Below are 27,840 nucleotides of genomic sequence, written 5' to 3'. Positions count from 1 at the left end.
GTTAAATAGTATTCCTCCATGAATAATAATATATAAAGCCTAGGGAAATGCTAAGAATTGCATCTAACATGCAGAGCAAGATGTGTATTTTAATGTGCAGTAGATTAATAACTAAAAACAGGGCCAAAAATTTCCAGAGACAAATCTTTAAAACCTTGAAATATCCATTATCTTCAACAGCACTTGTTTCAAAAGGGTGGTGCAAAACAAAATACAATTAGGTGCACCATCATAAAGGTGCTAACTAAGGTGACGTGGCCAGCCCATAAAAAGATTCCCTTACCAATTTGACTCTCAACAAATTCACGGTAAGCCCATTAAATGATTTTCAATCAGATCAATATATAACCTACCTTTGGCACCACCTCAATCTCCCCCAAGCCATTCTACCCCAGAATATTATTGCTATTTAAATGCAATTAATACTAATTATCACACAGACACTCTACTTAATTATTACTTGTGTTGAGGACAAAGTTGGTCATATCGCACAAAACTAAGAGCTGCTTATAGGACAGTGACAGTCTGGCAGTGCATCAGAATCACTGACAAATGGCCAGTTTGCACAGTGAGTGTCACCATTTACACAGCCAAAGTGAGAACCAGTGCAAAGCAGGACAGGACAGTTCAGTGGCGGAACTACTATAAGTGCAGCAGGTGCAGTGCACCGGAGCCAAAGTTAATAGTAGGGGGCCACTGCACGGGGAACTAGCAAGCTGTGGACCCTGGTTCCCTACTCCCCACTTCCCTGCATCGGGGCCCACAGCTCGCTAGTTCCACCTTTGGGACAGTTACATGGAGTCCCAGGATGCTCATGGGAATGTCCTTGGAAATTAGGGACAGTTGGCATCTATGCACTTGGCATATCACAGAACTTTGGTTTTGTGCTTTAGGACTTGAGGCAACCAAGTACCAATAAACCTGCTTGCTATATGGGGAAGCAGAAATGCTCTCCCACTACTGTAGATGAACTTTAGGTTAGCCCAGTTCCAGGTGTCAAAGATTTCTCCTGCCATAAGCCAGTTAACATCTCTTAATGCAGTCCCCATATATTAATATGGGGACTGCGAAGTTCTGCAATGCTTCAAGGTTGGAAAAGCTTTGCATTTCGCAGAAAGATAAGGCCATCTCAGTATGGCATTACCTGTAATTTTCTATGGGATCCAGTTGAAGCCTCTCCGGCTTTGCTGGATCCCTCGCTGTGGAAGAGCTATGTACATGCACATGGCACTTCCTCCATTCACCAGCATCGCTAGGCTACCAATAAGTAGGAAAAACAGATCGCACTACAGGGGCAACTTCGCCAGGGCTATCACAGTAGCCCCAACATGGCACATTTTAGCGATGCTTAAATATGCATTGCTGCGATTTGCAGCGATGCATATTGACTGGCACCACATAATGTTAATGCATAGATCCCTAAATCACTATTAATAGTAATTTTAAAAGAACATCAGAAAAAACATACTTTTCAAGAAGATCCTTTAAAATATTTTGAGAAGATTTGTAAGGCATTACATACATCACAAATGTGTTTTTTTAATTTTCTATATTTCAAGGAGTTATGCGTTCACAAAATAGCTCATCACACTATAGTATAAACACATTGAAACTTTCTTTTATGTTTCTTTTTTATAGCTAGCTGGGTCTTATTAAAGATTAGCTGCCTTTGCTACGGTTAATTGCGAAACCATGAATAAGACTCGGCCTCGATATATAGTTGATCGATCTACATACTCTCTTGAACTCTTCAATGAGGAATTTGAAAAGAAAAATCGCAGTTACCCTGTTGGCGGGAAAGCCCGGAAGTTGTTTAGGTAAAGTCTAACATAACTACTTATGTGAATTCTAATATGAAGGATTACTGAGATTAAGGAATATATTTACTAAACGGCGGGTTTGAAAAATTGGAGATGTTGCCTATAGCAACTAATCAGATTCTAGGGCCTGATTCATTAAGGATCTTAAATGAAGAGGTATCTTATTTCAGTCTCCTGGACAAAACCATGTTACAATGCAAGGGGTGCAAACTAGTTTTCTGTTTTGCACATAAGTTAAATACTGACTGTTTTTTCATGTAGCACACAAATACTTGATAGCTTATTTGTACACTGAAATTTAAAGTTGATATTTGTGTGCTACATGAAAAAACAGTCAGTATTTAACTTATGTGCAAAACAGAAAACTAGTTAGCACCCCTTGCATTGTTACATGGTTTTGTCCAGGAGACTGAAATAAGATACCTCTTCATTTAAGATCCTTAATGAATCAGGCCCCTAGTTATCATTTATTTAGTACATTCTACAAAATGACAGCTAGAATATGATTGGTTGCTATAGGCAACATCTCCACTTTTTTTCAAACCCACAGTTTAGTAAATATACTCCTAAATAGTAGCAAAGGCCATCTCTTGTTATGTCTGGTTGTTTAGTAAAGCCCTGCCCAAAACCCACTGTATAGCATATCACTGAGCCAGTTTTCCTCACCAATAGTTCTAAGGACTAGTGTAAATTTTAGGTGAATACCTTTTGCATAATAATGGCATGTATGCCTTGGGCTACTCTATTACGAGATAACACTTAAAGTACACTTCATAACTAAAACTTCTTTCTTTTTCAAATGATGGGATTAAAAGTGTAGTATATTTCCATGTCATTCTGTTTTCAATAAAGATAATTATAAACTCTATAGAATCAAAGCAGTATATAGAGCTGATGTGGGTCCAGGTATTGTGATTAAATATGCCCTTAATTACTCATTGTGGGCCCCATATGCTCCTGTTGCTTTGTCCAGCACCATTGTCCATTGTTCCGCTGGGATTGATGGCTGGTAAATCCAAGTAGCAAAACAAGATATAAAGCAAACATAAAACCTGTCTATGGTGGCCCTGAGCACTAGTGCCCCTGGCATGTGCCTAATCTGCCCATATGATGAATACAGCACTATATAGGACAAGGCTGCCATGACTAGATTATCTGCTATACTGCGATTTCAAAAACATTTGAGAAAAGAGGTATACAAAATATATTAATATACATGTGTTTATATAATACTTATATTATGCATTTTTCTCATTAATATTTTTTTTTCAGTTGGTCGCCAGCCAAGCTCAAAGTTCTCATTTTTGGTCTTTTCCCTATACTCACCTGGGTGCCCAAATATAACTTAAAGCAATATGCCCTTTCAGATCTGCTTGGTGGCATCAGCGCTGGCACCATCCAGGTGCCGCAAGGTTAGTAGAATTTCCATAATGCAAATAGATTATTATTATTATTATTATGATTTATTTGTTAGGCGCCACAAGATTTCCGCAGCGCCGTACACAAAGCAAACAGTAGACTATACAGGGTGAGACAGCACAGAACAATAAACAAAAATACCAATGCTTCAGAAACTCCAGGCAGGTTAATGCAGTAGAGGCGGAGTAGAAGAACAGGTGTGGAGACAAGAGGGAAGAAGGCCCTGCTCATTCGAACTTACATCCTAAGGGTGGGTGAAACGAAACAGACACAATTGAAGGAAGTTGAAGTGTGGGGAGAAGGACCGGGAGGAGAGAGGATAGAACGTTAGGAGGAGATGCGGGGTTAGGTAGAAGGTGGGTACTCTTTGAGGAACAGGTGAGTTCTGAGTGCTCATTTGAAGGAGCACAGATTAGGAGAGAGACAGATGGAGCGAGGGAGGTCATTCCAGTGAAGGGGGGCAGCACAGATAGATACAATTTACTGGCAGTTGAGAGAGATGTTGCCAGTTTTCCTTTATTGTTGCAGGTATGGCTTTTGCTCTTCTTGCTAACCTTCCACCGGTGAATGGCCTGTATTCTTCCTTCTTTCCCCTTGTGGTGTACTTCTTCCTGGGAGGAATTCCACAGATGGTACCAGGTAAGGCATTGCAAATGTGTTCTGATGTGATATTTGTCACATGAATTTGTTATGTCATTCCCTATCTCTATAATTCTTTTTTTTAAAGGCACTTTTGCTGTCATTAGTATCATAGTGGGAAATGTGTGTATGCAGCTGGCTCCAGAATCTGAGTTTCAGAAGCTGAATGGGACCACAAATGATACCATCACAGACACTGAGGCAATGAATGGTGCAAGGATGCAGATTTCAGCCACATTGGCATGTCTGACAGCAGTCATACAGGTCAGTGTAATGGCATCATCACAAATTGAAAATAGGATAATGGTCATAGATTTGACATATCTCTCTCTTGTATCCTTTATTTACTCTCAATCGACCTCAGTGGATATATGTAAGCATTTGTGTCTAATTATAAATGTATTATTTCTCTCCATATAAGATTGCACTGGGCTTTGTGCAGTTTGGATTCGTTGCTATATATCTTTCTGAATCTTTTATCCGCGGTTTTATGACAGCTGCTGGCTTGCAAATTCTCATCTCTGTGCTCAAGTATATTTTTGGAATCACAATACCGCCATACAGTGGCATTCTGGCTATTGTCTATGTAAGTATTTAATGACAGCCTGAGATTGACAAAAATAGATTTCTACACCTATCCATATAAACTGACTCATGTACATTTCTCCTATTAGACTTTCATTGACATCTGTAAGAACCTTCCACATACCAATGTGGCATCTCTGGTCTTTGCTCTGATCAGTACAGTGCTGCTCATCATTGTCAAGGAGCTGAACTTCAAATACATGCACAAGATACGCTTCCCCATCCCCATGGAGATCCTCATTGTACGTATCTATTTTCCTATGAGAAGACACTGAATACTATTATGCTAATTCACTGAAGCACATATTTACTTTTGACTTATGTCACAGTATCTTAGGTATAATTATCTGCTTTTGTCCTTCAGGTAATAATCGCTACAGCCGTCTCTGGTAGTTTCAACCTTCCAGAAAAGTATCACATGAATATAGTGGGGCAGATACCTCTAGGGTAAGTAATAAGAGAGAATACACTGGCATAGCAAATCATCGGTGCCTTACATAAATATTAATTGCTGCAATACTGAAGGGAAATGCCTTGTTAACTCTGTTACACAACACAATATACTGGGGGTACATCATCATCATCATCATCATCACCATTTATTTATATAGCGCCACTGATTCCGCAGCGCTGTACAGAGAACTCACTCACATCAGTCCCTGACCCATTGGAGCTTAAAGTCTAAATACCCTAACATACACACACTCACACACACAGACAGAGAGGGAGACACACAGACAGACAGACTAGGGTCAATTTTGATAGCAGCCAATTAACCTGCTAGTATGTTTTTGGAGTGTGGGAGGAAACCGGAGCACCCGGAGGAAACCCACGCAAACACAGGGAGAACATACAAACTCCTCACAGATAAGGCCATGGTCGGGAATTAAACTCATTAAACTAATTGATTCACTGTTTTGAGCTTTTCAATAATTGTTAATTTAGTTGATTCCCCTAACACTTTTACTCAGTCTGTATAGTTGGATAGATTAAGATGAGAGCAAAATGGAAGAAAATACATACTTACTGCGTATTTAAAAAAAAAAAAAAAAGAGTTAATAATGCATCTAGTAATATGAAGATGTGACTTGTAATTGCTATTATATATAATGATTTATAGATGGGTGCTCAAAATGAGGTTTCCTTTTTTCCTTGCAGTTTTCCTACCCCCACATTACCTAAAGTAAGTCAATGGAGTGACATGATTGGCACAGCCTTCTCTCTTGCTATCGTTGGCTATGTAATCAACCTTGCCATGGGCAGGACATTAGGAGCTAGACATGGCTATGATATTGACCCAAACCAGGTAAGACATCCACACAGATTATCCCTCTTTATTGTCAGCTGTACCAAGATTTACTCATTCCCAAGGAACGCTGCATAGTATATGTAGACAACCTGCGGTTTTACAGCTGTGTATAACTACATCTGCCAGAGGCTGGTAGGACATACTGGGACTTGTAATTCTTCAGCAGCTGGAGATCCTAGGTCTGCTCTTTAGAAACTTTGCATAACTAACATTGGTTCTACAAACATAAAACTGGAAAGCACTCTATGCATTGTATCTCAATCCAGTAAATTATTCAAATCTTAAACCACTCTACGGCAGGTTGAAGTCCCGATTACATTATTAGTCATAGAGAAGCATTTCTGTGTGTTACCTATTTGCCAAAAATGTGCATAGTGATAGTATACCATGAAGTAGTTGAATTTGGATATGACAGATTCCATAACGCCAAGACAAGCAAAAAAAATGTAGTGTTATAAAGCGAAGCATCTTTACTGTACATATAATTATGAGTGAATTATTCTGATTTAGTTGGTGATTTGTATCTTTCTTTTCCCATTGCATTTGTTTTTATAATCTTACTTGGGTTTTTTTGGTTTGTTTTTTAAAATAACTATACAAAAAAAAAAAGAAAAAGAGTGTAACAAGTAATAACTAGTGTCAAAGTTGAAGTACAGTTTATAGATTGTGTAATGTACTGAATATGAGCAATACTTCTTTTACAGGAAATGTTGGCCCTCGGTTGTAGTAATTTCTTTGGTTCGTTTTTCTTTATCCATGTGATTTGCTGTGCTCTCTCTGTAACTTTGGCAGTGGATGGGGCAGGAGGAAAGTCACAGGTAAGGGTAAAGCTTCTCACTAACAGGCTTCATCTTTTAGAAACATATGTGAAATATTCAATTGTGTATTGGGAAGAGATGAGTTACAGAACATTTCTTGAAATAAAAATAAATCCAGCCACTATAAAACCTGCAACTAACGTTGCCAGGTCAGGCATGTTGAGCCATAGACACCTATGAACAGGATTTAACTGTTTTATTTAGTACTGCACTAATCTTACGATGTGTGTAAGCAGGGCCGTAACTAGGGCTGTGTGATAGGGCGCAACGCTGAAGGGGGGCGCAATTTAGGAATGTTTTAGGCTCATTTGGTTAAAATTAACGGCTAGGGGGGCGGCATTTGTCATTCTCGCCCCAGGCGGTAAGTTACGGCTCTGTAGTGTAAGTCAAAATACATTTTTGGAAACATAAGTGTGCAGATGCATTTTTGAACATATGAATACAGGCAACTGTTACATGCACCACTTAGTCATGTTGAAGACTGTATTATAAATGTTTAGAAATAAGGGATTGTGCTCTTGTACATCATGGAGACCCCTAGTAGAAAGCTATAAGAAGTTGCTATACAGAAGGAGAGATAAGCCATACAGACATAAGCTGCAAAGTTTAAGTCATACAAAGATACATACTCTGCATGTGTTTGTTCCTCAGATGTCCAGTTTCTTTGTCATGATGGTTGTTATGGTGACTATGTTGGCACTTGGCACTTATTTGGAACCCCTGCCCAAGGTAGTTTTTTTTGTCATGTCTTTATGATTTCATGAGCAACATCATTTTCTGTTACATAATAATATAGCCTGGGTCTTCCTTCCTATTATCTTCTTAATTGACATACTGTCATGTATCCTACTCTCTGCTCTGTTGTTGCATGTAGTAAATGCTACACACTCCTCAAAATATCTAATTACATCCCATCACAGCTATTCCATCTTCAACATTTGCCTATAACATGTCTCGTTTCCTGCTTTCTTTACTGCTGTCCTTCAGGCTGTCCTGGGAGCTTTGATAGCAGTGAACCTGAAGAATTCTTTGAAGCAACTTGCTGACCCGTTTTACCTTTGGAAAAAAAGCAAGCTTGATTGTGTAAGTCATTTGATTACCATCAGAAAATAATAGCTACCCCAGCTCTTTTTTGTGTGAAATATGTAAATACAGTATATTTCCATGAAATTCCTTATCTCAAAACGCTAAGCTCTTGTTTAATAAACAAAAATGAAAATGCAAAATTAAGCCACTTTCACATGTGGGAAAGTGAATTTCTTATGACTCTTTAAAAAGTTATAGTATTGATAAAAACATTAGGCATGTCAACGAGTTACATACGCAAGCGAAAATGAAGTGTTAATTCATTAGTTAGAGAGTGCCAGCAATACCTAAAAAAAAGGCTTATAACACAGTGTGTGATACAAAAAATTGCATATGTAAATTATATCTGAATAAATGGTGATAGTGGTTATAATTTGTGGGTCCTGATGTCATCAATTCAGTTTTCAGTAGGAAAATTTGTGCAATTCCATCTCCTGTAAATTAATGCAGATATTAGAAGACCCCTCAGTGATCTGTGACCAAGCTCTGAGGTCAAGGTATGGAATTTGATAGCATTATTGTTCACAGACATAGGTCCATTACGCAGACATAGCAAACTTCTTGAAGCAGAGGAAACCTGGACAGGCTTATCAAGGACGACATACCAATAAAACAGTAATGTAAGGAGGAAGCGTTGCAGAGAATAGAATTGTTCCTATCCATAAGGGTGAGGCAAGGCCAAAACTTCTCCAGAAAGAAGAAATGCTATAGGTTGGCATTCAGATACAAAGATACCAGGCGTCAGGTGAAATTGAACCAATCACTGGCTTATGAAACCCCAGCAGTCACCATTTATGTAGATATCTTATAATTATTTCTTATACTGTAAACAGAACCTGACATGTGAAATTGGGACTGACACTCATGTCAGAGGGGGTAATTTTCCTTTTTTTATTTTAAATCAGATCGAAATTTGCAGCAATTTGCTACTTTTGAGCCTAAATGTGACTCAATCACAGCAAGCATAATTGCTGGAGCTTTACACAACCCTATTGGCCACGCACTGCTATCATGTTAAATTAGTTTCCCAAAACCACTGTAAAAACAGATTATATGCCAAACTTGAAAAACGTGTCTGAACAGCCACAGGCAACATTTCTAAGGCACTTTGTACCCATATTTGAAGTCCCAATAGACCGTAATAAGGTATCCATTGTACTGAATTGGCCTCAGCCCTCTATTCTAGAAGCTACACAATGCTATCTGGAGTTCACAAACAATTACCAACAGTTGGATTTTTTTGGGGTTTTTGTACAAAATATTACCCCATCTTCACTTCAATTTTATCTCTCACTAAATGGGGCTATGGAGTATGGTTACCCAAAGTAGTATACATCTCTCAGTTTCTGTAGAAGGTGTTTTCCACAGTTCCTTTGCTGACATCCAGATATTTCCCTTTCATTAGTTGTGAAAATCAGTTGGGAGTAAAGGCAGTTTTGTCCCAGCAAAATAAATTCTCCAAGTAACTGTGTGGATCCTTTTGTAAAAAACAAATCTTCTGTTAAAATATAGCTACGTTGGAGATTGAAGACTACTAGCTGTGACATTGGCATTGGAAGAAAGTTACCTTCTAGAGGAGGCACTTTACCCTATCACCATAAATACGGATCATAAACACAACCAGTACATTTAGTCCACACAGAGGCTGAATCCTCGTCCAGTTAAATTAGTATTATTTCCCTGATTTGACTTCTTCCTTACTTATTGACCAGCAGCCCAAAATGTAAAAGCTGATTTCTCTCTTTTTCCATTAATCTGTTGGACTAAGAGGACTCATAAGAACCATCACGTTACAGATCCTTCTCTTATTCTGGGCACAATCTCTGGCTACACTTTCAAATTTTTTCTTGGGAAAATGTTTGTAGATATCTGCCTATGTCCCAAACTCTTATCCTGGGCTCATACTCCAAGTTTACAGACCATATTCTAAAAACATGGAATTGATCAGCAGAACCAATTGATGGACAGGATTAAAGAAGGATGTTAAGGATTATGTCTCAGCCTGCCCAGGCTGTGCCTAGTGCAAGAATCTTTGCCATGCTCCTACAAGCCCTCTCTCCTTTATCTTCCAATTCTAGATAAGCCTTGACCTCAAATCTCAATGGGATTTGTTAGTGATCTTCTACCAATTTCACAGTCCTTTGCAGGTAGGAGACCATTTCTCTGAAATGTTCCATTTCATTCCTCTACTTGTTATACTGTTCATTAAGGACACATGTTGACTTTAGAGCCTACCTCCTCAAATTGAGGGGTACAGGTTGTTGGATAGTCTTCAGTAAAGAAGCTGGTAGGAAACTGGATTTTCTTCACTTACCACCACTCTAACATGCAAACAAAAAGGGTTAATTAGATCCTATAACACTTTCTCTGCTGTTTCATCAATAAGATGAGTGGACAGATTTGCTCCTTTGGGAGCTTGCATATAATAATCAAGAAACATGCTGATAGACATCATCATTCAGCACCATTGTTATGTTCAGGAGATAATATTTAGTTCTTACTTAAAAACGGAAGACTCAAAGTACCCTTCACCAGCTCCTCAACCCTGCTCCCATGTGTATCTGCTTCACACAACAGGGTCCCTCTTGCTGACTTTGGCACCAGGTTTAAAAAGTCAGCTTGGTTCCTGAGAAATAGGTATATGTGCAGTAGCTATCCTGGATTTGCCTTTGGCTTTCCCTGTGTCTGCTGATTGTGTACTTGACACATTGTCCCGGCTTGTGTTTGATCATTCCTGTTTGCCCATGACCTTTTGGCATGTTTTTATCTTGCACCAGTTCTGCTCTATGGCCTATCCTTTAACTTTTCTGTGCCTCATCCTTAGTCTTCAGATCCGCCTGATATCAACAGTTGTCTAATGGGGAGACCCAGAGGACCGTGGCCTTTGGGTGCTTCACCACAAAATCCTTGCAGTGATTCTGCTATCTTCAGTACCTACATTATCTTTCCAAGTTAAAAAATTACTGGGGATTGCAAAATAACAAATGTATGTAAATTGTCTCTTTTAGCTCTTTGCCTGCAGACTACAACAGGTATTTCCTTGAATATGTGGCTTGAAATGAAGGTGATATCACAATTTGAATTGTGAAGTGAGGACTTGTGTCGGACTAGCCCGATTCCACCATTAATTGGCTATATTGGTTTGGCACCAATAGTTTCACAAAATATATTTAGCTAAGCTAATTGAATAGTTTAGTAACCAAACTCCTCTGTATCAGCCACACAGCAAGTTCCCCCATTAGGCTACAGGAGAGAAGATTGGGAAAACCACAATAATTCTGCAGGAGGTAATCATAATAGCCTGTAATATGTGTGTTGGTACTGCTGACCATGGGACACGTGCTTGAGCCAATGTGCAGGCTAACGTTCTACTCTCTTTAACTGTAGTAAGAATATTATATTCCTTATAACACTATATGTTTTTATGTATAACTAAATTAATCAATAACCATCTTTTTTAAGAATATAATATATACATACACTAATGATGCTTGTGTGTTAAAAGAATAAAACTCAATTATTGTTGCCATGTCTATTTCACGTATCTAAGGTGCACTTCTAACATGATTTACATGTGTTTTTGATGTTCTAAGCAAAACTCTATTTAGAAGAATGTATAAAATAATATATGCTGGCGCATGAAATATTGAACATGCTGAGATCTTCAAGGCACTGCTAAGATTTTCATAACTCAATTTTATGATGTTACGTCTTGTGGGAGACTCCTATTAGCCAGAGTTATCACAGGCCTTCCCAAGTCTAACGGACCCCACTGGTCTTCACCGAGAACCGCTGCAAGGCGGGATGGGTTTTGCTGCCAAAGGCCCACAGGTTGCGGCCCTTAGGTTAGCCCCCTGACCTTATAGGTGAGAGGCTGTAGATGGGAGATCCGGAGAGCAGACTCTGAAATGGTAAATCACGATAGGATAAATTAGCTGAATAGATCAGCACACACCGAAGAGTCCCGTCAGGTCTCAATGGAACACCAGGTCGCATACACCGAAGAGATACCATCTTCAGGAGAGTCGGATACGCTGATACTCAGACAGCTGAATGGACAATGATAATATCCGGGTCGGATACACAGAGGCACAGACAGCAGAGAAGTCAGTATCAATAGCCGGGTCGGATACACAGGAGCACAGGCAGGAAAGTGGTCAGAATCAATAGCCGGGTTGGATACACAGGAGCACAGGCAGTAGAGTAGTCAGTAAGAATAGCCGGGTCAGATACACAGCAGTACAGACAGAGGGTAATCCAAAAACAGTGATATAACAAGTCAGAAGTCATACACGTAGGAACACCAGGAAGCAGCACAGGATACACAGAGAGGGAGAGCCAGACGCCAAGCTGTAACTTGTTGCTCTGACACAGGCAGTGTGTCAGAGCGTGCAAGATATAGGGGAAAGGAATTTAAATTCCCCGTCTCTGTCACATGACCGCAGCCGCACGCTGGCTGCCCGGCAGAACAGAGCGGCGGCTGCGATCGAGAACAGGAGCGAGGTACAGGTAAATCTCATATATGTGAATTACACCATAAACAGTAATTATTCTGCTTTTTATGCATTAAACAATGCATGAAAGTACTTACATGTGAACGAGCCTTAAAAGAACCACACAGACATTATTTGTTATGATTGTCTGGTTGGTATGGCAAGTGAAGGTCGTATGATCAGGATGGTGCCAGGCCAGCAGCCTGGATCTGTGCCCTGTTTCTTATCAGTTCTACTTTCAGGTTCTGCACAGGCAAAATAAACAAGAAAATGTATTAAATAATCTGTAAGTGAGGTGGAAAGGAACCAAGTAGCAAGTGATAGGGAGCAAACATTTCTATGAATGTAGTGCATAACCACATAACAACTATATACATCTCTCACCACAGATACAATGGTAAATCTCACATGAATGCTATCCAGTATTATTAATTTTTTTTTAAATGTCCTATGCATGATAAAGCAAATAGACATGTAAAGATGTGATATCTAATACACTTCTATGTCATGCCAAGTTAATACATCCTACTTGTTGAAAGAAGTGATGTTCATATGGACAGATGGATGGAATTGGTAGGTGATATATGTGATTCTATCCTTTGGATAAAAAAAATCCTTAAACAATTTCAATATAAGGTTTTGCGCACATTGTACATTTTTCTGTGTTTCATTATCATTACATATTTTAATATGATTAATGAACTGGGAATAGAAGATGCTTAGACTCAGTACAGTTATCCGGAGATTAGTGGAAAACATTTGTAGAGACTGTATAGGGGATCTATACATTTGTTTCCTTCTCATGTAAACCATAGGATTTGGTTGTTATCTGAAGGTTCTTATGCTTTGTTTGGCTACAGGTGGGTTATATATCATAATAAAAAAAAGTGGGCTAGCAAAACAATAATATAGATACAAAATAGTGCACCAGGTGTGAACAAGATCTGTCTGAAATTCAGCACTCTATAGACAGATTCTAGCTTACCAAGACATTGCATGCTCTACTCCAGATTCACAGTAATCCCAGAAATTGATATTAAATTACACTTATGTGAAGCAACTCCATGCACTCAGGTCCGGAAATGTACAGTTATTTTTTTATTGTACTCATGTTGCTTGTTTGTATTGTTCACTGTGATTTGTTTGATGTTTCCACAGTGTGTTTGGGTTGTGAGTTTCCTGTCCACCTTTATCCTTGGCCTTCCATATGGAGTTGCTGTTGGTGTAGGATTTTCCATCTTGGTTGTCATCTTTAACACGCAATTGTGAGTTCTTCACTTTCTCCTGAATCTCACCCATTCCCAATAGATTCTGCTTTAGAGCAACATTTGTGTTCCCTATACTATTTAATTTTGCATTTTTATATTAAACAGAAGTTTAAGTTAAACCAAAAGGCACTTGTTGCTTTTCATTTCTTGACTACCAATATCTATGGTAGCCTGGGGACACAAAAGGAACCAAGATTGTTATGCTTGAAGGTAGTATCACAGTGATTGAGGAACTATATGCTAGGTTTCCTGCATCACCCAACTACATTGTGTTAAAAGGTAGAAGTTAACAGTTTAACGTTTAGCACAGCTATCTGTGAAAAAATCATGTTTATAAACGATAAAAGACAACAGAAATGTAGAAGTTAACAGTTAAGCTATGTGTGAAAGAAGCACGAGTAGAAACTATAGTGGACCTTACTCTATTCCTTTTCTCTCCCATGTTAGTCGAAATGGTTCAGCACTGGGTCAAGTGGCATCCACAGATATATACAAGAATCCAAAAGTCTACAACCTGGTAAGGGTAAAAGTTTAATTTTAATCATTTATAGTAAGGGTAGAATACTACTAAAAATGTCACATTACAACCTACCAAAAAACCATCATCTTTCCAAGCCTGTATTTAACATTTTTCTTTAACACTTCTAAATTTGTCTTGCATGTTTCATCTGTTTTTGCTACTATTTCTAGATTTGTCTTACATATCCAGATACTTCCTAATTATAAATGAGCTATATGTATCTATTTAGACTTGGGGCTAGATTTACTAAGCTGCGGGTTTGAAAAAGTGGGGATGTTGCCTATAGCAACCAATCAGATTCTAGTTTTCCTTTATTTAGTACTTTCTACAAAATGACAGCTAGAATCTGATTGGTTGCTATAGGCAACATCCCCACTTTTTCAAACTTGCAGCTTAGTAAATCTAGCCCTTGGTGATAAATATAAATATCTGTTGTCACTGGTTTTAGGTTCTTAAAAAATAATTTCACTTACATTTACAGTCCGCTCTTTTGGTTTCAGGTTTATCCTATCGATGGCATTAAGATTGTCAACTACTGCTCTCCTCTCTATTTTGCAAATTCAGAGATATTCCGACAGAAAGTTATCAAAAAGGTAATGACTCCTTGTCCACTATCATATACAATAATTCTTTATTGCTTCTGTAATATTCTGAAATAACCTCCCCTCTACAGCAGTAGTTTTTCATGATTTTGCTTTTTCATTTTTAGCTAGAATTTTCTGCCTTATGTCCTTTCCATCTGTACATTAATACAATAACACACACACACATTCATATTATGTGGTGATCAGTATGATCAGTAGATCAGTATGAACTTATCTAGTAACAAGGAAAAACTTGTTTAGGAAATTGTACAACAAAAGGAGCCTGCGAAAACAGTTCATAGCTCTGTCCTTGAATTCACCGTTCCGTTTGCAGAGAAAGTGGGAAGAAGGAAAGGGGAACTTATTCAAGTGGTCTCTTTAGGCATATAGTACGAAAGATAGGCACTCTAATACACCGTATCTAATATATATATCCCTAGTGGCGTGTGTGGAAAAAAAAAACCAAGCTGCAGCGCCACCTGCTGGGCAGAGTTATACACTGACCTATATATTTCTTGAAGGAGAAGTGACAGTTGGGAGTGGTTGGTGGTTGCCGGGGGTGACAGTGGGGAGTTTTTAACAACTTAAGTAGCTTGATGAAGGATGTGGCGATGAAGATGAAGGATAAGGTGATGGAGAAAAATGATGAGGTGGTGACATGTGGACAAAACCACGTTAAAAAAGGGCGCTTGTGTCGGGAAGTAACGCTCTTCCCCTGAGGAGGCCTGGGCTATGGCCCAAATGCATGACAAGAACCTTTTTAACACCTTAAGTAGCTTGATTTGACTAGAATGCATGAGTATCATGCACGGGTTAACTTGTAGTATTATATGAACCTATAGCATAGATTTTAACACTCTTCAGTCCTTCTATTCCATTCAATCAGAGATACAAAAAACATCTCTACACACAAAAACGCACACATAGCTAGAATAAGATGAATTGAAAGTATGAGGTTATACTCCTCCACCCAGTGAACTGCTTATTTTCTTGCATACAGTGACCCCTGTGAATCATTTTCCAGCCTAACAGAGTTGGCAGAAAACCCACCCTATTTCTCAATGTCATAAACAGATAGGTTGTGTGCTTATTATTGTATGAGGTGATATGAAACGGAGATATAAAAAAAGTGGTATGACATCTTTCCCTACAGATCTGCTCTTCATTCTTATTTGGATTCCTTCTCTATTTGACTCGTTTTGAAGAGTGTTTTATACTATTTCTTTTATTTTCATTTATTCAACTATAATAGAGTAGTGTAGGGGATATATATATATATATATATATATATATATATATATATATATATATATGAAACCCTATTTTCATATTGTCAATATGTTTATAGGTGTTAACTTACTGAGGTTTACTATTTTATGTGCTTGCAAGAAGGTCTCATAGACAAACAAACTAATTGACTTGTTTCCTCCCAGACTGGACTGGATCCTTGCAAAGTCTATTTAGCCAAAAAGAAGTATCTGAAAAAAAATGAGACTGAAGAACTTAAAAGACAGCGGGGATCTGTGTTCATGAAGAGCAAAGTAAGTTTGTCACGTTGCCTGTATTGGAGATGTTCATTCAATTTTTAAATTCATATTCTTCTAATGATAAAAACATAAAAATGTTTATTCATTGTTTTCTCTCTTATGGTTGAAAACACTAATATTATCTGCATCTGTGTAGCACTTAGGCCTCATACACAAGGGTGTTGAAAAATAATTCTAACAAATGCTAAAATATTGTACTTTGCTCTCGCTCTTAACGGACCATTAAAAGGTGTTCTCGCTGTTTTGTAGTGAACAGTAATAATGTTGCAACAATGTAAAAAAATGTGATAAGGGATGTAAGTGCTTTAGCTCATGTTTCCAAATGTCTTAATAATATATCAGCAGAAATCTAATAAGGAATGCAGGTATTTTTAGAATTTACATGTTGTTTGGGTTATTCTTTCCTACATTTCTTAGCCATCTATCTCAATTGTTAGTTTATGGTGAATTCACTGTTTCTCCTTGTCTTCTTATTGCAGACTTTGTCACTGCAAGAACTGCAAGAAGACTTTGACAGTGCCCCTCCCACTGACTCCAACAACAACAGCACAGTGAATGGAACAAATAGTACAATCAGTTACATAGCATCCAATACCCTGACTGTTGGGTCATCAGTTCCGGTCAATATTCCAAATGGTGTATCTACCCAAGAACAAACTGAAGATCCTATCTTCACAGCTCCTCCAATTGTTCATTTCCATACAGTCATCATTGATATGAGTGGTGTGTGTTTCGTTGATCTGATGGGGATCAAAGTCTTAGGAAAGGTAGTGGATTCAGTTTAATTTCTCTTCAGTTTATGGGATAAAGTCAGAATTTATGTGCGGCCAATGGAGTGTGCTAGAACACTTTGCATTACGTTAAATAAATCTCAACATAGTGTCCCCTGATAAGGAAATATAGAAACATGAGCATTTTAACAATATTACATTTTAGTTTTATATACTGGCATAGGACAGTCGGACAAATTACAATCAGTACCTTAACAAATCCATTCTTCTTCATTACACAAAATGCAGGTTGCTAAATTAGTATGTATGAAGATGCTTTTTACAGCTGTAATAGCATTGTCAATCAAATAGCTTCATTGCTATGATGGGCACCTTGATAGCCAACGTATTAGTCTAATGCATATAACTGAAAAGAACACTCCATAGAACAAATAATAACACAGTCACTCATCATCATCATTTATTTATATAGAGCCAACATATTCTGTAGCGTTTTACACTTTGGGACAAACACAGTAAACTAAAAAACAAACTGGGTAAAACACAGTAAACTAATAAACAAACTGGGTAAAACAGACAAAGAGGTGAGAAGGCCTAGCAAACCATAGTCTTGAACCTGGATTGGGAATAGCATACATGTCTATGATATTATGGCCCTAATTGAGGGCTATATTGACAGCTGAATATATATCTGATTGAAGTTTACAATGTATTCCCTTACTAAATGGATTAAAGTGCCCCATTCACCTACATATAGTGGAGGAAGCCATTTTGCAGGCTGATCAAATTCATTAGAATTTAGAACACAGCCTATAAACTCTCTAGCCTACAAAATTGTTGCCTGTGATTGTGTGTGGGCAATAGATACACTTAAGAATCATCATCAATGCAACATGATCACAGCAGTCCTAGGCCATGTCATATGCAATATGAAGATACTCTGACTTCTTCCTTAATCTTCTAATATTTTTTCTTCTCATCAGTTGTGTTCCAGTTACCAGAGGATCGGAGTGAACTTCTATTTAGCAGATGTTCAAGGTACTGAAATCATATTTTAAAAGAACACTACGTTAATGGATGGGTGAATGTGTATTATATTAATACTAGTATATATATATATATGTTAATGGTTCTTTAAACTCTTTTCACAGGGCCCCATTCTCTCATTAACAGTCAGGTTTCACTTGTGTGAACAATTATTGCATTCTCTAAAAAGTATGTTTAAATACCTTTAGTTATATAGCACCAACATATTTAGCAGCACTCCATAATAAGATAATGTTATTCAGACACATCTGTACAGGTCCCAATGGAACTTATAATGTAATTTCCCTACTACAGGCATGTAATGACACACCGACACTAACTAAGCCAATAGCCAATTAAACCATCACTGTGTGCAGGGGCGCCAAGTGTGTGTGTAGGGGGGGGAGTACAAAGTACCTAGTATGGCCACGCTCACTTCGGTGACTATGGAATGGGCCCCAGGAAATTGCTGTACCGGGGCCCAAAATTCAGGATACAGGCGGCTGATCATGCCATTGCCGCCTTAAAACTGGCTATCTGACTGTGACCAATGGAAATAACAAGATAAAGAGTTGCCGCCTTTTTCTACAGTCGCATTTTATACCTCTCGGCTATAACAAGTGTTGGGCATACTGGGCATCTAAATTATGGTATGTCTTTATTTAATCTATGTTGTATTTATAGCAATCGCCGTTTTGAAGTCGTTGACGGCATTGTCATGTTCAGGAACATGTACCCCACCCCCATTGAGGCACCTTCAGGAGGTGCTAGCAAACATTAGTGTAATCAAGACCTATTTTCATTGCAGGTCCTGGGATTGAATAACTTACCAGGCATTTGGAGCATTTAAATGATGTCCAAGGCAATTCAAGTTAACTTAAATCCCCCCCCCCCCCACCCCATAGAGAGGGGCATAGTTTTATAGCTGATATTTAACAAGTGTGATATTTGTGTTAATAATTACTGATTTTATACTTTACAGATAAAACCTGAACACTGTAAAGTAAAAATAAATAAACTTGTTACAATATGGAAGTTATTCTGAGTTAGTACTAGTTCCTTGAATTCTAGAAACTTGTAAAATGTTGTCTTTGTTGTACACTCATACAAAAATGTATTTATTCATTGTTATTTATATAGGGTCTACATATTATGAAGGGCTTTACAGAGTATATTTAGTCATTCACATCAGTACCTGCCCCAGTGGAGCTTGCAAACGTTATACACACACACACACACACCCGGAAGAAACCCATGTAAACACGGGAAGAACATACAAAACACACATATAGGGCTCTGGTTGGGATCAAACCCAGTGCTGTGAGGCAGTAATGCTGACCACTGTGCCACTGTGCTGCACAAATTGTACAGCATAGCTTACTCACTCATGTTTTGTTTCAGCTCAAGTATATGAAGATATTGAACTTGGTGGAGTCTTTGTTGAGGGAGGCCTCAATCGTGATCACCTTTTCCTTACTGTACATGATGCTGTGTTATATGCATCGGCTAACAATACCAGAACAAGACTTGCAGCCTCCGCTGGGAAGGTAGGGTATGATATGTAGCTTCATGTTCTCAACTGCCCATAGCACAAACTCTCCACTCTTCAGCTTATTTTGGCTGCATAACTTTACACGTTTGATAGAAGTTGGACTTCCGCCCTGAATTTTTGTTCCTCCCAGAATTCCCCTATCATTTTTATTCTGTCTGGGTGTCTCTGGTTGTCTCTCTCTTACTCATACCACAGAGCAGAATGAATTCACACCACCGTCAACCTAGTTACATTAGTGGACTATAAATTCAGTGAAATGTACAAATACAGTGTGGAATGCCATTCCATGAAATGGTGAAGTATAAAGCGGATCTCAAAGATTGCCAAAACGAGATTCAATTCATGCGGAATTCATGACTTTGCTTATCTTTACTCTGTCCTAATGTGTTTCCAATGTTCCACTCACCTACACTTTCTTTTCTGTATTAGGCTCCACTTTCTTTGTAATATTAGGCTCCATATCAAAGAGTGATTACATTAATACAGTTTTGAATGTTGATAGAGGATTATTATATAGCCACAGTTTGTGCTCTGTTAGATTCAGGTATCCAACTGAGAAAGGAATTTATCAGCCTATTGCTGCAGAAGGAAAAGGAATACAATAGTAAAGTAAAACATAACTTCAAACATGTTATATAACACAAGCTGTAATAGAACGTTGTACTATTGTTTCATTAGAAATGTGTACCTTTAGTTTACATCTCTTCTTGGTGAGTGTATGATGAAGATACTACTATCCGTACTGAGGTCTGGTTTTGGAAGGTGAATGAAGGAGAGGCAGATGGTCACATTGAAATTTTTTATGTTTATGGAGAAACATTCATTGCAAACAGGTGGGTGGTGGGCCAGAAATGGGAGTGGAGCACATTCTATTTTCCTGCTTTTCTTTTCCACCATATACCCTATGTATGACAGCCATGAAAACTGCATCAGTATCTCTCAATAGAGTACAATAATCGATTCTCCTCTGTTCAGCTATCAAAAAAGTTACAAAGTCAAAATGGAATTAAACACAATGGGGAAAATTTAGCGTTAGGAGCAAATCTGTTTACTGGATCCAAAATATGCACCTTTAACAACCATTTTGTGCTGAAGGGTGGGGGGATGCATTATTCTTAAACAAGTAGTGCTACCATTGCTGGGGGTGCAACAGCTATGGGGCCCGGAAATGCGTGGGGGCCTGTAGCTACCAAACTTTGCGCATTTGCGGTAGTTCTGACACTGCCTGCATCCACTAAAATGTCAGTACAAACATAGACCCCGCGAATGGTCAGAAGAGCAGGAGCTGCATGGGGACAGACTACTTTCCGACCTGCAAATTGTGGTATATCATCATCATCATCAATTTATATAGCGCCACTAATTCCGCAGCGCTGTACAGAGAACTCACTCACATCTGTCCCCAACATACATACATACACACACACACACACACTAGGGTCAATTTTGATACACGCCAATTAACCTACTAGTATGTTTTTGGATTCTGGGAGGAGACCGGAGCACCCAGAGGAAACCCACACAAACTTGGGGAGAACATACAAACTCCACACAGATAAGGCCATGGTCGGGAATCGAACTCATGACCCCAATGCTGTGAGGCAGAAGTGCTAACCACTTACCATCCACAGTAGTATAGTGATATGGTGTTTTGCCTCTTGTCTAAACCCACCATATGATGCCTATGTCCTCTTAATGAACTTGCAACTTTGCTCAACAAAAAGTAGAAAAAACTTCTAAAACTACAAGATAAAGCTTTCAATGTTTGTCTTACCTAGTAAACTACTTTTATTGGTATTTTACCGATTTCATATTGCCCCCCAATTAAGAATGTTCCAAAAGATCAGAAATAACACTAGCTTCTATTTCAGGGTTCCGGTGATACAGAGATTTGTGTGCAGGACACACAAGATGAAATCAGTGAGGATTATCCAAATCTTGAAGAGGTGAGCAGAGATGAACTTCTGAATAGATGATGCTGATTAACTTAATCTCAGTGATAATATCAGCTTTCAAAAGTCTCCAGTGGTTTTAATGTATAACTTAATAAGAAATACTTGTTCAAATACAGCAAATCCCTGTACTAAATTGTCATTTGTTTTTTTCCCCTGACAAGTAGAAAGATATGGCACATTATCTGATTTTACAGTATGACAGTTAATAGTAGTTCACCTTCCCCACACAAGTGGATGTTGCACCCCATGATAGTGAATAAATCCATTCAACTTCTAATCAATATGTCAATACTCAAGTGAATACAAGGGCGTAACTACCATAGGTACAGAGGTTGCAGCTCAGTTGTGAAAAGAGCAACTTAAAATTGGACAGTGATTGGAGCAGCGATATTAATATAGATGTTTCACCAGATGCCAAGGCAATAAAGTATGCCTCAATTGAATCTAAAGCAGCAGTAGTCATTTTCATAAAGACATGAACATAGGCCTCTGACATTATTTTTTAAGTATATTACTATTCATTAGTCTGAAATAGCATTGTCATAAAAATCTTTATACCTAAGAACCATAGTTAGATTATCTGCAGTCATCTACAAACTATGTGAAACAATACTGCAAATATGAATTCACCACTTTCAGTTGTAAGACTACACAGAGAAAGATACCATCAGACTTGTTGTTACGGTTTAAAGAACATGTATTTATATTGTGCAATAAATAAGCCCCTATGTGCAAAATTCGTTATATCATCTGATTGAAGAATATCCTTTCACATTGCCCTTGTCTTATCTACAGGCAATGTTTGGCAGTATGTTCCAGGCTGAAATCCAAACAGCATTGTGAGGACTGCATTTGAGCATTGGTCTCCTGCAAATTATCAAATGCTTCATTCGTCCATTCCCAGCAGGCTTCAGGGCACAGTCATTTGGGATTAGGCCGGGCCAACCATCCTCTCTTCTCTGACTCATTGGGACAGCAATGCCTGCTGCTATTCAGCCAAGAAAGGAACAAACTGACTCAGGTGACATGAAAATTATTCATGATCAGAGACTTTCAGCTGCTTGGACAGTTAATTCCCGCTTGTACCTCAATTTTCATACAGTTGATTAAAGTTCTTTTTGGTTTGCCTGTTGTGGTTGAAAAGTTCAATAAATTCTCCCAAATATCACTTATCAATGGGAAAACAGAACCAAAACCAAGATGGAGTCTAAGTGATAATGTCCTTAAAGTCAACTCAGTTCAATGTATAACGGACCATTGGAAGGTTAAAGACAACATATAAACTTGCAAGTTTTGGACAAATCTTGACTCTGTAAACTAGATTATTCAATGCTGCTTTCTGTAAATCAAAAGTTATAATTGTACAGACGTAATATTTATGCCAGTCACACAAATCAACCCATTTATGAGAAATTTAAAGCTTTAACTCATTACTTGCTGGAGGGATTACTAGTAGATTTATGTTCCACAGATATGCTGAAATATACACCATCATTTTGTACTAGAATTATTTTGTACAATGAATGACAATGACCAATGTGTTTACCCTTTTCAGTACTAGAACTGCAGCATTATTAACATGGTATGCTGTAGTTAAAATACACTATGCAAGGTGTTTCTAATGTATATATAGAAAGAAATGAGTTGCACAATGTTATTTATTTCACCCTGATGTTGATCCCTGTGTATTGCATTTCCATAGCGCATGCAATAAACTGTATTGGTCACAGAAAAGTGACAGCCATTATTAATTGTACATTGTCTTTATTCATTCTCATCCTATGGGCTGTGAGTCTGCTACTGCTGCTGTTGTTAAATTACATTACATATGGTAAGGACAAAAATGTCCTTGTGTCAGTAAAATCTGGGTTGCATTTTTGGAATGGGGTTTAAACAACTGAACCCAAAACTAACCCAACTTAAAAGCAGAGGAAAGCAATTTCATCCAAATCTATCACATCAATCAAACCATACACCTACTAAATATAGCTTTTCTCTTTCTCCTACTCATTTCCACCATACTTCTCTCTGAACTCTTCTTCTCTCTCCAACATCCTATTTCTCCGTCCTTTATTATTAGTTCTTCTTCAGTACTTCCCTCCTTGATAGTCTGCACCCATGAACTGTTTTGTTTCCTGCACTTACCACACTCACCGGCCTACATAAGCAAAAACAAAGCTCACAATCCACAAATCATAATTGCATGTCCTTTTTCTCGCCATACTCCCTTTAATGACAGTTGGCACCAACTCACCCAACCCTGGACCCTGTTCAATCCCCAATATCTGCTCATGCTTCTAGTTTCACACTAAAATATTCCTCCCACCTCGTACTTAAAATCCTTTCAACCATATCTCCATATATCCACTACCCTCATTCCCCTTTTCCTGTGTACTTTGGAATGTGAGTTCAGTTTGTAGCAAACTTGCATCCATCCAAGATCTATTCATTTTAAAAATTCTTAACCCACTTGCCATTACAGAAATGTGGCTTATCTCTTCTGACACTACATTCCCCGCTCTCTCTCCTAGTTGGGAATATTACTCCCACACCAGGCAGCAAACAAGATGGTGGAGTAGGCATCCTTTCTCTCTACTGCACATTCCAAGTCTTACCCCCAGAACTATACCTCTCTTTCTTAGAAGTCTACATAATCCATCTATTCTCTCCTCCACACCTGCGTGTTGCTGTCAATTACCCCACACAGGCCCAGTTTCCCAATCCATTGACAACTCTGCTGTCTTTCTCACTTATTTCCTATCCTTTAAGCTATCTACTCTCAATGCTAAGTGATTTAAACATTCCCATTGACAACCCCTGTCTCTGCTGCCAAGAAAATTTCTGTCACTTACTTCCTCCATGTCTCTTCCTATGGACTTCATCTCCGAACCTCTGTCATGACACTCCATTAAACTTGTCTTCTCCTGCTTATGCTCTGTCTCTACTTTGTCCAACTTTTGCTCTCTGACCACGACCTCCTTGCCTTCAGCCTCACCTTACCTCGGACTCAATCCGTTGCACGGAAATCAACATGCCCACAGCAACACCTAAATCCGATCCGATCCACTTCTCATTTTCACTAAAACATTTACTCTCGCCTATGACTAATCTGTCCTGTCTGATCAGGTTACTTCTTCTACAGCAAAACACTCACTTAAGCCCTAGACAATGAAGCTCCAACTCCCAAACATCAACCATGGCACACCAAACAGACCCAATACCTGCAAAAGTGCTCCTGCCCTTTCACTTGTCAAGCAAACATACTTAATAATCTTTTCTACTCTGCTCTCCAGCTACTTGCCTCTTCTGCGAGGTCCTTCTGCCCTTCTACCCCTCTCTCTACCACGCTGGGGGCTCTCACCTGTCATCTAGCTGTACTTTGAGCTTCCGAGTTACTGTGCTTTTTGTTAACTGTCCCTTGCTGTCTCACCCTGTACTGTGTTTCTGTCTGTCCCTGTACGGCGCTACGGATACCTAGTGGTGCCCTATAAATAAAAATTAATAATAATAATAGCCACCAATGCCTCTTTGCTACTTTCAACTTGTTTGCTTGCATCACCTCCCCTTTCTTCCCTCACATCCAATCTTTTACCACCTATTCAAAGACAAAATTGTCACAATTTGACAAGATATTTCCTCAAACAAAATCCCACCCATTTTCTCCTACACTCACCAATCCACCCTCAGTTCATTCTCTCTAGTAACTGAGGAAAAAGTCTCTGCACTCATCTCATCAACTCACCTTAAAACTAGCATCCTTGACTCTATTCCCTCATAATGTCGCCATCCTCTCTCAGCCACTGCATACCTACCTCTAGCTCTTCAACCTGTCTCTCTCCAGTGGCATATTTCCATTCTCCTCCAAACAAAAACTCATCTCACCAATAGTAGAGTAAGCATCTCTCGACTCAGCCACTCTCGCCATTTATTGCCCTATTATTCTCCTCCCCTTTGCCTTCAAAAAATTGAGTGACTTCTGTACATTTGAAGGATTTGTGTACAATTGCTTATCTAACTTTCTTTCCTTTCACTTAATTCTATTCTCTCTGCAATTGGGCTTCCTTCCCATGGATTAGCAGAAACTATGATCAGGTCAGAAGTCAAAGGTCTGGTATGCAAAGTAGGAGAACAATATCAAGAACTCTAGTAAGAACAAACACCGGTCAGCCACAACATTAAAACCACATGCATAATATTGCGTAAGTCCTCTTAGTGCCGCAAAAACAGCTCTGACTCACCGAAGCATGGACTCCACAAGACCTCGGAAGGTGTCCTGTGGTATCTGGTACCAATACATCAGCAACAGATCCTTTAAGTACTGTAAGCTGCGAGGTGGGGCCTCCATGGCTTGGACTTTTCCAGCACATCCCACAGATGCCTGATCGGATTGAGATCTGGGGAATTTGGAAGCCAAGTCAGCACATTCAACTCTTTGTCATGTTCCTCAAACAATTCCTGAACAATTTTTGTAGTGTGGCAGGACACATCAGGGAATACCGTTTCCATGAAGGGGTGTACTTGGTATGCAGCAATATTTAGGTAGGTGGTACATGTCAAAGTAACATCCACATGAATGCCAGGACCCAAGGATTCCCAGCTGATCATTGCCCATAGCATCACACTGCCTCTGCCAGCTTGCCTTCCTCCCATAGTGCATCCTGGTGCCATCTCCTCCTCAGGTAAACGATGCACACGCACCCAGCAGTCCACATGATGTGAAATAAAACGTGATTCTTTAGACTAGGTCACCTTCTTCCATTGCTCCATGGTCCAGTTCGGCAGTGGACAGTCGTCAAAATTGGTACTCTGGCCAGTTGGTGACTACGCAGCCCCATACGCAGCAAGTTGTGATGCACTGTGTGTTCTGACACCTTTCTATCATAGCCAGCATTAACTTTTTAGCAATTTGTGTTACAGTAGTTCCTCTGTGGGATTGGACCAGACAGGTTGTCCTTCACTCCCCATGCGCATCAATAAGACTTGGGCGCCCATGACCCTGTCACTAGTTCACTGATTGCCCTTCCTTGGACCACTTTGGTAGGTACTAACTACTGCATACCAGGAACACCCCACAAGACCGGCAGTTTTGAAGATGCTCAGACCGAGTCGCCTAGTCATCACAATTTGGCCCTTGTCAAAGTCTCTAAGTTTATTAAGCTTGCCCATTTTTACTGCTTCAAATACATCAACATCAAGAACTGACTGTTCACTTGCTGCCTAATATATCCCACTCCTTGACAGGTGCCATAATAATGAGATAATCAATGTTATTCACTTCACTTGTCAGTGCCTTTAATGTTTAATGTTTATTGAAGGCAGAATAGCTTTGTTCAGCACAGACAAAACTGAGGGCCTAGATGCCGGAAAGATAAATATTACGGACAATGGATACTTGTGGTCAGAAGCAGTCCAAAGGTCTGGTACACATGAAGACATAGGAGCAAGAATAACGCCAGACACTGGTGAGCAAGCACAGTAATTATGCAATCTGGTGATCAGTACACACACTCACGCCAAAGATGGCACCAGGGCCGTGTATATAAAAAAAGGCATTCTGTGCATGATGGCGCTGTCTGCAAAATATTGTTTGACTCATCAATGACACCTGAAACAGTGCTTCCAATCTTCCTGCAAACAAGCTTGCGAGCAAAGCATAGGAATGTACATGACAGATATCTCACAGCAAGATGTTTGTAGTAGTTGGCAAAACTCACAGGTCTACTTTTGTCCAGAGTTTGCATCAAACTGGCTGTGGTATGTGACAGATATCCTTGTGATGCTTGCATAAATGGACAATGGTTCTGTAAGGCCCCTGTCCATTACACCTTAAAAAGTAGTAGTGATTCAATGTAGCAAAGCACAGACTGTGCTTTTAGCGAACCAAATCCCAAAATAATTACACAGTAGTGTATCAAGACAAATGGAGAAAGGATTAATGTATACAATAATTTAATAAACAGCCAATTTCAAAATCAGAAATATTTCTTTTTCATTGTATTTTATATCAATATCATATGCTTGTAATAATAATAGACTTTGTGCAGAAGTAAGTCAAGAAACTCCCCATTCTGTAGTATCCTCTGTTGGTCAAAAGTGGTAATTGCTCAAATTATTTAAATTATAGCCCTGCAGTCATTTCATCACATCTCAATTTTGTCAAAGTATCAAGGTACTAAAACAATCTATGGTTGCTTATAGTGGTCAAAAGTGGTAATAAAAAGTTAAGATAATTAGTCTAAGGCAGGATCTGACGGTCAATGGCTGTACTCAAATCATGTAATAAAACTGGCCCTTGCAGTTTGTGATGTCTACATTCTACACCATCAAAATCCTATAATTATGTTTAAATTTGGTAATTCATTTGGATCATCAAACCATATCTGTGTAGTTGACTCACTATATATGTTACCAAATTGTCCACAGTTCAGTTAATTTAGTAATCAGGCCAAACAAGCAGATCTGCACATATCTGGGCAAGTATAGAGAAG

At 38.9% G+C, this 27,840-nt stretch overlaps 1 protein-coding gene across 1 annotated transcript; it reads left to right on the top strand.

Annotated features, from left to right (window-relative positions):
• Window positions 1-1,692: 1,692 nt before the first annotated feature.
• Window positions 1,693-23,103, top strand: SLC26A9 (solute carrier family 26 member 9). Its single transcript, XM_075198159.1, has 20 exons — window positions 1,693-1,817; window positions 3,093-3,232; window positions 3,768-3,878; window positions 3,967-4,142; window positions 4,300-4,464; window positions 4,553-4,705; window positions 4,828-4,910; window positions 5,622-5,769; window positions 6,477-6,590; window positions 7,242-7,319; window positions 7,578-7,673; window positions 13,328-13,434; window positions 13,885-13,954; window positions 14,458-14,550; window positions 15,975-16,082; window positions 16,568-16,855; window positions 17,803-17,857; window positions 19,247-19,392; window positions 21,269-21,343; window positions 22,148-23,103. The coding sequence occupies exons 1-20, from the start codon at window positions 1,693-1,695 to the stop codon at window positions 22,193-22,195; spliced, it is 2,379 nt and encodes a 792-aa protein (XP_075054260.1). The 3' UTR covers window positions 22,196-23,103.
• Window positions 23,104-27,840: the final 4,737 nt, after the last annotated feature.

This window comes from Mixophyes fleayi, chromosome 2 (genome assembly GCF_038048845.1).
Source record: "Mixophyes fleayi isolate aMixFle1 chromosome 2, aMixFle1.hap1, whole genome shotgun sequence".
Classification (NCBI taxonomy): domain Eukaryota; kingdom Metazoa; phylum Chordata; class Amphibia; order Anura; family Limnodynastidae; genus Mixophyes; species Mixophyes fleayi.
This window is presented reverse-complemented; position numbering and strand designations above follow the sequence as displayed.